At 34.0% G+C, this 16198-nt stretch overlaps 2 protein-coding genes across 2 annotated transcripts; both read left to right on the top strand.

Annotated features, from left to right (window-relative positions):
- Positions 1-6781: 6781 nt before the first annotated feature.
- LOC104215959 (enolase-like) lies at positions 6782-11170 on the top strand. Its single transcript, XM_009765903.2, has 17 exons — positions 6782-6989; positions 7274-7337; positions 7865-7929; positions 8015-8062; positions 8195-8281; positions 8373-8453; positions 8821-8922; positions 9000-9080; positions 9275-9349; positions 9438-9500; positions 9592-9669; positions 9798-9992; positions 10132-10182; positions 10288-10376; positions 10491-10542; positions 10646-10702; positions 10869-11170. Exons 1-17 carry the CDS (start codon positions 6924-6926, stop codon positions 10947-10949), a joined length of 1335 nt encoding a protein of 444 aa, XP_009764205.1. The 5' UTR covers positions 6782-6923; the 3' UTR covers positions 10950-11170.
- A 1385-nt stretch (positions 11171-12555) lies between these two features.
- Positions 12556-12897, top strand: LOC138874120 (uncharacterized). Its single transcript, XM_070152623.1, has one exon. It carries the CDS (start codon positions 12556-12558, stop codon positions 12895-12897), a length of 342 nt encoding a protein of 113 aa, XP_070008724.1.
- The last annotated feature ends 3301 nt before the right edge of the window (positions 12898-16198 follow it).

Here is a 16198-nt window from a genome sequence, read left to right on the forward strand (position 1 = left end):
ATGGTATGTCAAGATATGGATTTGTGTATCTTATGAAACATAAGTCTGAATCTTTTGAAATGTTCAAAAGATTCCGTAGTGAAGTTGAGAAGCGGACTGGTAAAAGTATCAAAGTACTAAGGTCTGATAGAGGTGGAGAATATCTTAGTGAAGATTTTACCCAGATATCTCAAAGAGAATGGGATTCTCTCACAGAGGACACCTCCAGGAACACCACAACACAATGGTATGTCTGAAAGGAAAAATCGAACCTTATTAGATATGATGAGATCTATGATAGGTTTCACTGATCTTCCAATAAATTTATGGGGATATACTTTGGAAGCAGCAACATGCTTACTTAATAAAGTTCCCACTAATTCAGTCTCTACGACACCATATGAGATATGGAAAGGATGTAAGCCTAACTAATAAATCAACACAATATAAAGATCATGAGACTCAAGTTGAAGAATCTTTATTGGATGTTTTGAAGTTGGCAAGGAAGTTGCCATCTTCAACGGTTGAAGTTCAATAACTAAATGAAGTTCAAGAATATGTTAATGAACCAGTTCCAAACCAAATTGAACAATAACCAAATCCAACACAAGGTGACCAGGTTGTACAAGTACCTCGTAGAAGGTCTACACAAGAACGTCATTTACCAACTAGATTAAATTTAATGGTATAAGATGATATATCAAATGAGGTTGATCATAAAGATAATGACCCTAAGACCTATGAAGAAAATATACAAAGTTCTGATTATGAGAAATGACAAAAGGCCATGGAATCCGAAATGGAATCCATGAAGGAAAATAAAGTATGGACTTTAGTTGAACCTTCAAAGGATATAAAACATATAGGTTGTAAATGGGTTTTCAAGAAAAAGATTGGAGCAGACGGAAAGGTGGAGACCTACAAAGCCCGTCTTGTTGCCAAGGGATATCGTTAGAAAGAAGGAGTCGACTACGACGAGACGTTCTCTCCCGTGGCAATGCTTAAATCAATTCGGATTTTGCTTGCTATAGCAGCATACTATGATTATGAAATATGACAAATGGATGTAAAACAACTTTCCTTAATGGTGAGCTAGAAGAGGATGTGTACATGACACAATCTGAATGTTTCACATCTTCGTCTGATCATAATAAAATTTGTAGCTACAAAGATCCATTATGGACTAAAGCAAGCTTCTTGAAGTTGGAATATTCGCATTAACATGACAATTGAAAAGTTCAATTTTGTTAGATGCGAAGAAGAACCTTGTGTGTACAAAAAGGTTAGTGGGAGCAAAATTATGTTCTTAGTGTTGTATATTGATGATATATTGCTCATAGGGAATGACATGCCGGCATTGCAAAGTACCAAGATTTGGCTATCTGAACAGTTCTCCTTGAAAGACTAGGGAGAAACAGCTTATATATTAGGAATAAAGATCTATAGAGATAGATCTAGGAAGCTGATTGGAATTTCCCAGTCTTTGTACATTGATACCATCTTAAAGAGGTATAATATGGATAATTTCAAAAGAGGCTATCTACCGATAGGCACTAGAATTACTCTGAGTAGCGAGGATTGTCCTAAAACACCTGAACAGAGAGAACGCATGAGTAGGATCTCATACGCTAGTGCAGTGGGAGCTATCATATATACCATGACATGTACACATCCTACTATGGCTTATGCACTTGGAGTGACTAGCCGATATCAGACAAATCCTGGTGAGGAATACTGGAAGACGGTGAAGACCATTCTTAAGTACTTAAGAAGGACTAAAGACCAATTTCTCATTTATGGAGATTCTGAATTAAAACTTGAAGGTTATATTGTGCAAGTTTCTCTTCATATAGATGATAGCAAATCTGTTTCTGGTTATGTATTCACCTTAAATGGTGATGTGGTGAGTTGGAAATTTTCCAAAGAGGCTATAGTAGTTGATTCAGTGACTGAAGCAGAATATATAATAGCCAGTGAAGCTGTATGGATGAAAAAGTTCTTAACTAAAGTTGGTGTGGTTCCTTCAATAGAAGGTACAATTCCATTGTTGTGTGACAACACTGGAGCCATTGCTCAAGCAAAATAACCAAAATCACATCAAAAATCCAAATACGTTCTGCCAAGGGATCACTTGATAAGAGAAATTACTGGGCGTGGAGACGTCTAGATTCAAAAGGTTAATAGAAAGGAAAATACTCCAAACTCATTCACTAAAGCTCTTGGCGCAAATAAATTTGGCAAGAACAAGTGGAAATTGGGAATGAAGTACAAGAGCAATTGGCTCTAGTGCAAGTGGGAGATTGTTAGGGATATAGTAGATATGCCCTAGATCCAATATCATATTTGATGATTTGAACATATTTTTGTGAACGTTATTTGATATAAAAATATATGGCATTTGATATTCTTTTATCATAGTTATTTTTAATTATTTGATTAACTTGATAAGGTCCGTGATTAAATTTTAAGACTTGACATTGTGATGGAGATCATGATAATGAGAGTGAAGTTTCTTATAATTTAATATAAATTTGTTCTTGATCAATTATTAATTTGGACATTAGTAATCCGGTTAGATCAATATTTATGTGATCGACTTTATTGGATAAAGATTAGTTGATCTCATTAACTAAATCACATAGATAGATGATGCATATAGAGATATGATTATTGAACCGACTCATTGGATAATTCATAATGGTTAGAATTACCATTAACTGTCAATAGAATATTATCTTGAAGAATGTGATGTAAGAATTTTCTTTGACCTAAGATCGTCATAGTAATTGACAAGTTGTTTGTTGTGATTTAATAATAGACACCTATGGCCCTAGGGCGATAGTTGAAAGGATATTGGGTACGATTGAATACTTGTAGAATTAGTGACTGATCAAGATAGAATCTGTCAACTCTTGGTAATGAGTTTAAGCTCCATGTTGTTATAAATTATAAACGATCAAACTAAGACCTTGGCCAGGACAATTGAATGAAAGAAGAAATGAGTTTCTTAGGCCATTCAATGGTTGATTATATTTGACATGAACACATAGTTGGTCGCCTATTAGAATTTGACAGTTGAACCATATCCTAGGGTGATCCAGAGCTATAAGGACAGAAGGAATTAATACATTATTCTTCTACTGGTTCTTGAGAGTAAATTGTATACTTAATTATATTCGGTCGTTAAGGAGTGTTGCTAGACGCCACCCTTGATTAGTATATTGATGTGACCAATTTACTACCGGTTTAGTATTGAACCTATGGGGTCACACAGTAATGAGTGTTCTGATCTTTGCTAAAGGATTAATTAACTTATTATTTGATAATTAAATTAAGGAATTTAATTAGTTAAATAGTTTTAGTTATTAGTCCAAGTGAAATATTATTATATTCTTTGCTAGCACAGATGATATAATTAATATTGTGAACAAATTGAAGTTTTCTATTTGGAATAGAAAATTAAATTATATCTCTTAGTTGAAATATATATATATGTGATATATATAATTAATATTTATTTATATAAGACGTATATATAAAATATTAATAAAGAACACTCCAATTTTGATTGGACATGGAATTCCATAAAGGAATTCCTACGGCAGTAATTTAATTCAAACTCCTTAAAGGACTCAGCCATTATGCATATATGGAAAGGATTGGAATTTTCCATTGAAAATTATGGAAAAGAAATCCAATTCTAGAATTTGCTAAGTCACGTACATAGTCCATGAAGGACGTTGACCGGCAACAACCCATTTAGAATGGGACTACAAATTTTTCTTTAATTGTTTCATAAAATTTATTTTTGGAATAAGCTTTTATCCTAAGTAAATCATTACCTCAACCAAATAGGAAAAGGGTTTATAAGTAATGATATATAAATGGTGATGGAGAAAATTTGCAAAATTAATTCTTGAGAGGAAAAATCACATTGTGAAAGTGAGAGTGCATTACAAAGCCAGGAGAGAAAATACAATTGCAAGAAAGGTGTTTCTTGTTCTTCTACCTTTGAGTTTAGATTTTTGAGAAAAATTTCAACACAATATTCTTCGTTCAATTTGTTTGCGGGTTTCATTGATCAAAGTATTGATAGCAAGGATGAGTCTCGGTGTGGATACGCATAGAGTCTTCGCACTATCGAAGAAAATTTGAAACGAGACTCTTTTCACCAGGTACGCCTTAGATCCGATCTTTGACATATAAATAAATTTTAAACACGAAAAGATTTGCTTAGGATTGTTATTGTCTTCCGCTGCACGTTACGAACATCTATACGCAATCCTTCAAAAGGAGCCTAATACAACTAGTGTCAGTTGTATGAGACACAAAATAAAACTTCTCGACAAGTAGGGTGACAAAGGAGGAGAGATAAATAGGTACATGAGATTAGAGATGAGTAGCGTGAAGTGGCAAAGAAATAGCTTTTTTTTTTTTAATATATTTGAAAGTGTCATACATTCTACATCATTAAGCCCCCCACCCCACCCCACCCCACCCCACACACAAAAAAAAGGTGAAAATAAAGAAGGAAAACGTCATATAGGTAGGTGGAAGAAAAGGTGTGCAAAATGGCCTTCACTCTTTAGGTTGACTAAAGGTGCATGTATTTGAAAAGTGATTAATTTCATGGCTTTCTTTTGTGGCTATATTATTAAAAAATTGCTATCAGAAAAAACAAATATTATAAAATTGCTACTATAAGGTATGACGAGCCAAACCACGCCTAAAGTTGTATTATAATTTATACCCATTATTGCCTACTTTCCTACATATACTTTCCCTTCATTAAATAATTATTTTTTCCACTATTGCTATACATTTCTTTTTTTTAAATATGCTTTATTATAAAAAGGAAATTTTTCTATCTTTTATGAAACTTCTTGTTCAAGGCAAAAAAAAATTAATTAATTAATCCTCTCTTTTTTTTCTTGCGGAAAAAGAAATAGGAGAAATAGAATCGAATTGAAAGGTGAAAAGACAGGATTTCCACCTTACTTATCTTTTTTTTTCTTTCTATATTCTCTTTTCTTTTATTTTATTCTTTTTTTCATTTTTTGCTTTGTGAAAAAATTATATGATATCTTTAAAAGGTCTAATTTGTTAGTAGAACGCTTATTTCTCTGGACTTTTAAAATTGATAATGGAAAATTTAAAGTAATGAAAAATATAATTAAAGAGTGGTAATTCTCTCGTGTCAATTTTGATAATCTAACTCTTTGCATTTTTCTTGTGACCCCACGAAATAAGACCAATGGTACAATGGCACCATTTGAAAGAATATTCTCGTGAATTTTGAAGTAGGCAGTTTCATCAGTCTCGAGTGAGGCAGAGCCAGAAATTGAATCTTATGTGTTTGAAATTTTAATTTATTTAAGTTACTGAATTTTAAATTAATAATTTTCATACATCGATGTATGTTTTAAGATAAATATAAGGTCTGAACCAAAGTTACTCGGTTCGACCGAATCCAAAAATAACATACTTTGTCCCTGCTTGTAGCCCAAGAAACCACTTGCAGTTATTATTTGACATTTCCTTCTTTTTGACCACATTGCCCAATAATGAAATGCATGTTATTTTATGATTTTTCTTTTTGTACATTGTTTTTAGCCAAAACGTTGCAAGTAATTATATTTTTGGAATGACTCGGTGAAAGTATATAAGAAAATAGTGCATCTCCTAAATAGAGTTATTTATCTCTTCCACATCTATAAGATTGCATAAATTAAATTAATAATCAAGGACAAAAAACTCATAGCATTCCATAGTATAAGAAATTAGTTTAACTAACAAATTTGAGCATAGCATGAAAAAGCGCTTTATTACAAAAGAAAAAAAAAAGAGAAACTAAAGTAAAATAAATTACTGTTATATACGTCTAATTTAGGCATATTTTGCACTAATATCGTCATATATGCTAATTTCTACTACGTCTGATAATTTATAAATAATTTAATTCTATTTACTTGAAAAAAAATGAGGGCAACAAATAGTATTTACTTTCTCCGTCCTAATTTATGTAAAAAGATTCGCAATATGTGAGTTAAAGCACCTGCATTTTTATGTAAATTCAAACATAAATTCTTTAAGCTTTTTACGTCAATTGTTTTACATTTGAAAATTACATGACCAATAATAAATTATTATGATTAATATCTAAAATATTTAATTTTCTTGAGAAAATCATTATCAAAGAATAAAGTGTTTTAACTCCCGAAATATTAACATTATTCGTCGACCAAAACCTTTTATAATACTAATGGAATCTCAATTTGTGTCTAATTATAGTTATTCATTAATTCTATACAATTTCTCTAAACTTCATTAAGATTATAATCTTTCCTAAATACTAAGTAATTTACTAAATCCTTCACTTCACTTCACTAAATAAAATTGAATTAATATTTGTACATTTGAAAAAAAGACAAAAACATATAACGACTTTTCTTCATTGGAACCCACCCAAGATCTAGAAGTAACAATATGTCGACACACTCGAGGGGTTTTACAAAGCACATAGATTTAAAAAATTGAATTTACCTGAACCAATTTGATTGAATACATAGTTTAAAAAAAGAGGGAAGACTTTTGAATTTGTGGTGTAAAATGAGGCACATATATTTTGTGTGACTATAAATCATTGCATAAAGGTAAATTATTTCCAAATAAGAAAATGGGTCATTGTTTTTGGCACAGACCAAAAAGAAAATAGGTTCAAGATATGAGTTTGCCCAATTAATTTAATTAAAAAATAAGAAGTAGTAGTACTAATATATGAAAATGCTAATCAAGATCATAAAACCAAAATCAACGGCTGTAATTAACCCAACTTCCTCTACATATACGTGGTATCGCTTCTCATCCTTTGCTCATTGGAAAAAACCAACTTTTTCTCTCCACATTTTCTACTACGACTCCTATTCTCTCTTAACAACAGATCTATGGCAACTATCAAAATCGTTAAGGCCCGTCAGATCTTTGACAGTCGTGGTAATCCTACCGTTGAGGTTTGTTTTCGTTTAGATCTCCATCTTTTTTTCAGTATTTTTCTATGTTTTTTTCGATCTGTTTGAAGATTCCGGTTTTTTTTTTTTTTGTTTTTATATTCTGATTTTGTTAAATCGGTTGTTGTTACTATAGTTTTTTTGTGTTATATTTTGATTTTCAAAAGGAGGTTGTTTAGGAGTGACTGATTATGTGTATAGACAAGTGTTGTTTATATCTGTTGCGTAGATATGGTTGTTTTTTTAGATGTATTGATTTGGTCGGTTTGTTGTTTATATATGTGTAGGTTGATGTAACTCTTTCAAACGGTGTATTTGCAAGAGCTGCTGTTCCTAGTGGTGCATCCACAGGTAAAGATCTACTTATCTTTTGTGTATAGTGACTCTTTTACATAGATTTATGAGAATGTGTTGAAAATATCTATGCAGATGTGTAATCTGTTCGTTAAGTTACTCATATAGTTGAAATCTTAGTTCCTGGTTTATTAATTGGCTGTCAGTTTAGTAGTTTCACCCTTTCTATTATGAGTTATTATGCCCATATGTGGCTAATGGAGTGAAAATGAGCCTTTATATTTCAGTATAAATGTTTTAAAGAATCAGTACTTTTTGTTTGGATAAGTCTTTATAGAATCTGAGACTTCTGGAAAATTTAAAACACTTGTGTGTTTATGGCATCTGTTATATGAAGATAATAAATCTTCTTGAGGGGAAGTTTGTTAAGATTTGTGTATAGTTCAATTTGGGTGATAATGTGAATCTTAGCTTCCTTCAGTTCTGTGTTAAACACTGTTAACATTTTCGGTACTGAGTTTTCTTTTGTTGTTTCTCCCATTGTTTTCGGTCTATTGAATTTATCCTCTTGATTTGTTTTATAGGAATCTATGAAGCCCTTGAATTGAGGGACGGAGGGTCTGAATACCTTGGAAAGGGTGTCTCAAAGGTTGGTGTTTCACTCTAAAGCTTTAGATTGATGAATATACTTCTCAATGCTGATTAAATTATTTTAATCTGTTCTGTCCATGTAGGCTGTTAACAATGTCAACTCAATCATTGGCCCTGCTCTCATCGGCAAGGTTTGTGGTTTTTCCCTAGTTGATTATCTTTATTTTAATAGACTTTTTCCTTGTTAAGTTGTTTTTATGTTTGTTTCTCCATTGTTTGATAGATTAAATGGTACCTTAAATACAAGGATTATTATTTTGCAGGATGCAACTGATCAGACTGGTCTTGATAACTTCATGGTTCATGAATTAGACGGAACTCAAAATGAGTGGGGTTGGTGCAAACAAAAGGTATTCATGTTAATGCATAAGTATCAAGTTCACTCTTCTATTATCAGAAGTTCATTGTTCATTAGTTTAACTGTATTTGGATTTTCTTCAGCTTGGTGCAAATGCCATCCTAGCTGTATCACTTGCTGTGTGTAAAGCTGGTGCTGCTGCAAGGAATGTTCCACTATACAAGGTATATACTAAAGAATTGTCTTTCTTGGAGTCTACTGCACACTCTAAGAGTTACTACACCTTAAGAGCTTTACATCACTATTGAATCCTCGCTCAATTGGCAATGCTGAAGTTGCATGGATCTTTAATCTTTCCCATGTTTGGGTACCATAAGTTGTTTGAGTTAGTTTAACTTTAGCGTCATAACTTTGATCTTACTGCTCAAATATATTATCCCCCCACCCCCCACCCCCCAAAAAAAATATTACAAAGGAAAAAAGATAATTCAAGCAACTAATGGCCACTAGCACAAATTAAGGCTATATTTGCAATTGGATTAATCTGCGATCATATGTTTTCTTATTTTAAACTGCCTCTTTGTGTTGCAGCACATTGCTGATCTGGCTGGTAACAAGAAGTTGGTGTTGCCAGTTCCTGCCTTCAATGTCATTAATGGTGGATCACATGCCGGAAACAAACTTGCAATGCAGGTATGTCATTTATCTGCCTCCACTATGTATCTGAGTGCTATTTAGATGAAGGTTTCTGACTGGTAGTTATTTTGCAGGAATTTATGATCCTTCCCACTGGAGCTTCTAGTTTCAAGGAGGCCATGAAAATGGGCTGTGAAGTGTATCACCATTTGAAGGTTTGAGACAACTTCTATTACCTCTAACCAATAGTTTTTTACACAATCAAAACAAGTAGACATGCTTTGAATTAAGAGGAATGATTGGTTTCTTTGGTTCCATTCAGGCTCATAATTTAGTTTAAATTTCTTATATTGTTTTTCGTCCTCTCTTTGTCTTAATTTTTCTGATTAAACAATTACTGTAACTGCAGGCCGTGATCAAGAAGAAATACGGTCAGGATGCCACAAATGTTGGTGATGAGGGTGGTTTTGCTCCTAACATCCAGGTGAAGTATATTCTTATGCTGGTCTATTACAATTCTGTTGAATGTTTACCCTAGTTCATTCACATGATTATGGTTTTTCAAAATTCAGGAGAACAAGGAAGGACTTGAATTGCTCAAGACAGCCATTGAGAAAGCAGGATATACTGGAAAGGTGAGTATCTCAGTTACTTGTTGAATCACACCATAATTTTTTTTCATAACTGTTGTGGGAAACCTGGTGGCTGAGATGATTTTCCGTTTAGGTGGTCATTGGAATGGATGTTGCTGCATCTGAATTCTTCTTGGAGGACAAAAGTTATGACCTGAACTTCAAAGAAGAGGCAAGTCCTTTCAATGAATGAGTGTTGCATTGCTTTCTTTCAAACTCTGTTTTTTTTTTTGGAGGTGGTCATGTGATCAAACTGTTGCTATGTTATTGAGATTTGCTCATATTTATTCTTATTTGCAGAACAATGATGGCTCACAAAAGATATCAGGTGACCAACTCAAGGATTTGTACAAGACTTTTGTGTCCGAGTACCCTATTGTTTCAATTGAAGACCCATTTGACCAAGATGACTGGGAGACCTATGCTAAGCTCACTACTGAGATGGGGGAACAAGTACAAATTGTGGGAGATGACCTCCTTGTCACCAACCCTAAGGTAAGATTAAAGCGTTAACAACATTTGTTACGTGCGTGTCCGTTGAAAGAAAATGTATACATCTCTCAGTTCTTGGCACTTCAGTAATTTTCTATAGGTTGTTTATCACCATGTATAACTATTTATTATATATGTGCAGAGGGTCGCCAAGGCAATTGCAGAGAAGACTTGCAATGCACTTCTCCTCAAGGTATCATCCAATCGGCTAATAAATCATATATTTTGGCCATGATACTTAAAGTTTCCTCTTTGACTTCGATATTGGATTAACCATTTCTTACTCTATGTGCGACAGGTTAACCAAATTGGCAGTGTGACCGAGAGTATCGAAGCTGTGAAAATGTCTAAGCAGGCAGGTTGGGGTGTAATGACCAGTCACCGCAGGTAAATATAGGATGATCTCTAGCAATAACGCTTGGAATAGAAAAACTATCCTAATAGTCATGCTTATATTATTTCATAAAACTTAGCTAATGATCCTATAATTAATTGTTGCAGTGGAGAAACAGAAGATACCTTCATTGCTGATCTCGCCGTGGGATTGTCAACGGTAATTTTGTTTCTAAGCATTCTTGGTCATGATAATCAATGGTATCTGTGGATTTTATTTATACCAGTTTCGGGTGTTAATGAGTTTTCCTGGAAACTTTCAGGGACAAATCAAGACTGGAGCTCCTTGCAGGTCAGAGCGTCTCGCCAAGTACAACCAGGTAATTATCCCTCAAGTGGACTGCCATTAGCTTTACTCTTGCAACAAAAAATGTTAATTCTCTTTCACTTGTCAACAAAATGTGGTTCCTTTTTCTAGAAATTACACCCCTTGCACTTTGATAGTCTTTCTACAGTTCTGAGTTTATGTTCATTCTATCCATGCAGCTCTTGAGGATTGAAGAGGAACTTGGATCAGACGCTGTGTACGCTGGAGCAAGCTTCCGCAAGCCTGTCGAGCCCTACTAAATTTGCACTGTTGAATGTGACGTGGAGGAGTACTTGTTCTGCCAAATAAAATCCCTTTGTAGTATGTGACCCTGCGAAATAATAGCAGACTCAAATAGTTTTTGTCGCGAGATGTTTTAATAGTGTTCTGAACTGAGAGAGTTCTTATAGGCTTGTGAGCATGTCTCATTTTTTGACTGCTGGTTCTGCAACTTTGATATGCATTTTGTAGTATTTTCTGATTTTGATGTTTTTCATTTTGGTCAAAGCTTCTCTTTGCTATTCATAATACGTTAACTAGCAAATTCTCATGGTGGAAGCTTAAATGTGCATTGGATTTGGGACTTGTACCTACATTGTCTCATACTAGTGTCAAATTGAGCTTTGGCATATTTAAGCTTGGCCGTTTGGATCATCTATTTGGAAAAAAGAAAAGCACAAGGATTAAAAGCTCCTTGAGAGATTTAATTTATACAATTGGCTATAAAGAATTTATATACTTGCAATATATTTTAAATTCTGCTAGGTAATGTGCATTATTTTCAGCTTACTGATCTTATTTTTTATATTTTAAGATGATTTGATAATATAAAAGAATTATGTTGAAAACAAAATTTTCAGTGCTCGTGTGGTATCATAGGAAAAACTAATTTAAGGAAAACGTTTACCATAATACCATTATTGAACTTAAATAGAGGGAAAAGTGATCTTTTATAAATTTTTATTATCTTTTGACCAAAATGATCAGTACTCGGTAGGGCGTAGCCACGTAGATAAGAAGAGGTAGACAAGTGGGGCGAGTTTATTAGGTGCATGTTCAGCCGAACTTAGTAATTTTTGTTTAAATATTGTATTTGATTAAAAAAAAATATTAAATATATATAAATATTTAATTGCCAATCCTGAGGACCAGTTCGGATTTATATTGGGACGGTCAACCACAGAAGCCATCACCTTGTGAGACGATTGGTGGAACAGTATAGGGAAAGGAAAAAGGACTTGCACTTGGTATTCATTGACCAAGAAAAGACTTATGACAAAGTCCCGAAGGACGTATTATGGAGATGTTTGGAGGTCAGCGGAGTCTCAGTAGCGTACATTAGGGTGATTAAGGACATGTACGAAAGTGTTAAGACTCGGGTGAGGACTGCGGGGGGAGATTCAGAGCATTTTCCTGTGGAGATGAGGATGCATCAGGGATCAGCCCTTAGCCCATTTTTGTTTGCCCTAGTGACGAGACGCGAGGTGGTGTTAACGCTAGGTTAGAAGTTTGGAGACAGATGCTGGAGTCCAAAGGTTTCAAGTTGAGTAGGTCGAAAACTGAATACTTGAAATGCAAGTTCGGAGGCATGAAGAAGAAGTGGAAGCAAAAATTGATAGTCAAGTCACTCCTACAAGAGATAGTTTCAAGTATCTTGAGTCTATAATCCAAGGCAACAGGGAGATTGACGGTGATGTTACTCATCGCATTGGAGTGGGTTGGATGAGATGAAGGCTAGCTTCAGGGGTTTTATAAAATAAGATTGTGCCGCCTAGACTTAAGGGTAAATTCTACAGGGTGGTGGTTAGACCGGCTATGTTGTATGGATCTGAGTGTTGGCCCGTCAAGAAGTCCCATGTCCATAAGATGAGCGTGGTTGAAATGAAGATGTTGAGATGGATGTGTGGACATACCAGGAAAGACAAGATCAGGAATGAAGTTATTAGGGACAAGGTGGGAGTGGCATCAATGGAAGCCAAGTTGCGGGAATTGAGGCTGCGATGGTTTGGACATGTGAGAAGGAGTGACATAGATGCCCCAGTTAGAAGGTGCGAGAGGTTGACCATGGCGGGCTTGAGGAAGGGAATGGGTAGGCCAAAGAAATATTGTGAAGAGGTGATTAGACAAGACATATCGGCGCTTTATCTAATCGAGGACATGACCAGCGATAGGAAGGTGTGGAAGTTGAGGATTAAGGTGGTGGGTTGACATGTAGTTTTGAGTTTCTCCTAGGTTACCAATAGTACTAGTATTATTCTTGTTGTTGGTTGAATGTTACTAAAAGTGTCAAACGGGCCGGATCAACCCGTTTCCGGATCGGCCCAGACTGGTACTTAGGGGCGGGTAGGCTGGGTTACTAGGGTTAGGGGTTGGTCCGTTCACGTTTATTCAACCGGTTAACCGGACCGGCCAAACCCGGTCAACCAAAATCCTTGTAGTACCGGTTAACGGCCCGGCCTGAACCGGTTTAACGACTAGAATTCAAATTTTTTTTTTCTTTTTTTTTTAATATTTCTGACCGTTGGCAACGGTCAGCTGGCTTTTGGTCGTTGCCCAACGGCTGTTTTGCACAAAAAGCCCTTTTTGGGCAATTTCTTTTTAAAAAATAACACTTTTATAATTATTAACTTAGCCATTTGAAAAACTATAAATACACCATCCCCCTCTTCTTCAATTCTTCACTCATCTTTCATTTCTCACTCATATTCTCAATTATCATTCTCTCATTCTTCACCTAATGTGCAATCAAGTATTTGGCTCTCATTTTTTTTGGAATTTAATTTATTGTATTATTTATTATTTGAAGTTTGAACAATTGATGTTTCTTCGTGGTAACATTGGAGTTGCAAAATCATCAAGAGTTCAATTTATTGCCGAATTCGGTGCATTCCTTCTAACTCTTTCTCTTATTTACTATTTTATTTGCATATTTAATTTTTGCTAGTAGTTAAATTTTCACAATATGTTTAATGCTGCAAAAAGAGTTTGTAATAAGGTTACTAATCTGGGTAATAGAAAAAATAAAAAAAGAGATATTACTTCAGCATCTGGTAGTAATTTAAATAATTCTACACATATATCTGAAACATTACCTGTTAATAATATAGATTATGAACAATTACAGGAAGATTTTGGTATAAAAAGATAATGAATTAGAAATTGAAGATGAGACACCACTTACACCTAGTAGTGTTGGAGTGGATAGCAGGGGTGGTGGTCGTGGTGCTAGTAGTAGACCACATGTGGCCCCGACTACTAATAGGAGAAAAAGAAGTAAGGTTTGAAATTTTTTGACGAAATAGTAGGTACTGATAGAGTTAACTGCAGACGTTGTAATGATGATTTTAAATATAAGACTGGAGGACAATTAGGGGGACCAGGACACTTAGTAGACATATGAGAATTGAGCATCCTATAGAATGTGACTCTGATTTAGATCAAAATCAATCAACTCTAAACTCTACTATTGGAGGATTTATGAAATATGATAAAATGAAGGATCGTGAGGAGTTAGCAAAAATGATTGCTTTGGGTTGTCTACCTTTTTCTTTTGCTTCTTCATCATATCTTATTATGTATATTCAAAGGATTTATAATCCTTTATTTAAAGGTATCCCTAGAAGTACATGTAGATCTGATATCTTTAGACTTCATGGACAATATCAAACATACATACTTTATTTGTTTGGCCACCTTCCTTGTAGAGTTTGTCTAACTTCTAATATTGGTCATGCTGTTAATGGAAATGATTATTTGACAACTGCATGTCATTGGATAGATGATAATTATTGTATGCAAAAACGTATTATCGCTTTTAAATATAATGAGGATCAAAGTCATATTATTGTGTTTATAAGTACTACTATTTGCGAAGTTGCTGAATTTTATAATCTTAAGAAAAAAGTATCGTGAATGTCTTTTGATAATGCTTCAAACAATAATGCCGCAATTTCAATATTAAAACTGCAATTGCAACCACCACTTGACGATATTTTTAATGTTAGGTGTGCATGTCTTATTTATAATTTAATTGTTAAAAGTGACCTTGATTTATTTTTAACTGAGATTACTCATGTTAGAAGAGCAGTTGGTGTTATTCAAGGAAATGATAGACAATTTAGAATTTGGGAATTTAAGAATAAGCGTACCGAGTATAACCTTAAGCCGAGATTCATGCCAGACGAAATTGTTACTAGAAAGAATTATACATATATATTATTAAAATGTTGCTACAAATATAGATTGCAAATAACTGAAGTTGCTAATGCGCATTGTACTTATCCAAACTGTATGTTAACAACTACTACTTGGGAGGCCATTATTGATGTTATTAAATTTCTACATAAATTTTATACATCTACTGTTGAGTTTTCTGGAGCATATTACCCTACTGTTACTATGGCTTTAGTATATATAGCTGGAATTTCTTTTTTACTCTCTGAATTTAAGAAGAAAGAAAAATATAAGGATGTTGAAAAAATGCAAGCAAAATTCAAAATATATTTCTTTCCAATTCTTCCGATTTACTTAATTGGTGATATTTTAAATCCTTCTATTAAGATGTCTGATTGTCGCCAATTAATCAATGTTTTATATATTTATATGGAGATTGGACCACTTGAAACCCCATATATATATATATATATATATATATATATATTTATATTTATATTTATATATATATGTGTGTGTGTTTGTATGAACAAGCTAAATGATTATTTACAACAATTATATAATTATTATGCAAATATATTTGATGTTCATTTTAGTTTGTTATTATATCTGGTACTTTGCAAACAAGTCCAGTGTTTTTGTAAATTGCTGCTGGAAATTGTTGCTCCATGATTATTATAATTTGATGGTACTCTTTCTCCCTTTTATTGGAAATTGTTTCTCCCTGATTGTTACTATCTGATGCTACTTTTTCTCCTCTTTTTCCTTATCATCTTTTGTCTCCCTCATCTGTGTTTCTCTTCCCCCCCCCCCCATCTTTCTTCTTATTCTTCTTCTTCCCTTCTTCTTCCTTTCCACCTTCTCTTGAGCCGAGAGTCTATCGAAAACAACATCTCTACCTCCCCAGGTAGGGGTAAGGTCTGCGTACACATTACCCTCTCCAGACCTCACTTGTGGGATTATACTGGATATGTTGTTGTTGTTGTTGGACATAAATATTTAAAGAAAAAGAAGTTAGATGAATGAAAAGAAGTCCAAGGGAGAAAAACAGAACAAGAAAAATTAAGCCAATTTTTGTAAATTGCTACTGGAAATTGTTGCTCCCTGATTATTATAATTTGATGGTACTCTTTCTCCCTTTTATTGGAAATTGTTGCTCCCTGATTGTTACTATCTGATGCTACTTGTTCTCCTCTTTTTCCTTATCATCTTTTGTCTCCCTCATTTGTGTTTCTCTCCCCCCCCCCCATCTTTCTTCTTCTTCTTCTTCTTCTTCTTCTTCTTCTTCCCTTCTTCCTTTCCACCTTCTCTTGAGCTGAGATTCTATCGAAAACAA

The sequence above is a fragment of the Nicotiana sylvestris genome, chromosome 7, assembly GCF_000393655.2.
Source record: "Nicotiana sylvestris chromosome 7, ASM39365v2, whole genome shotgun sequence".
Lineage (NCBI taxonomy): Eukaryota > Viridiplantae > Streptophyta > Magnoliopsida > Solanales > Solanaceae > Nicotiana > Nicotiana sylvestris.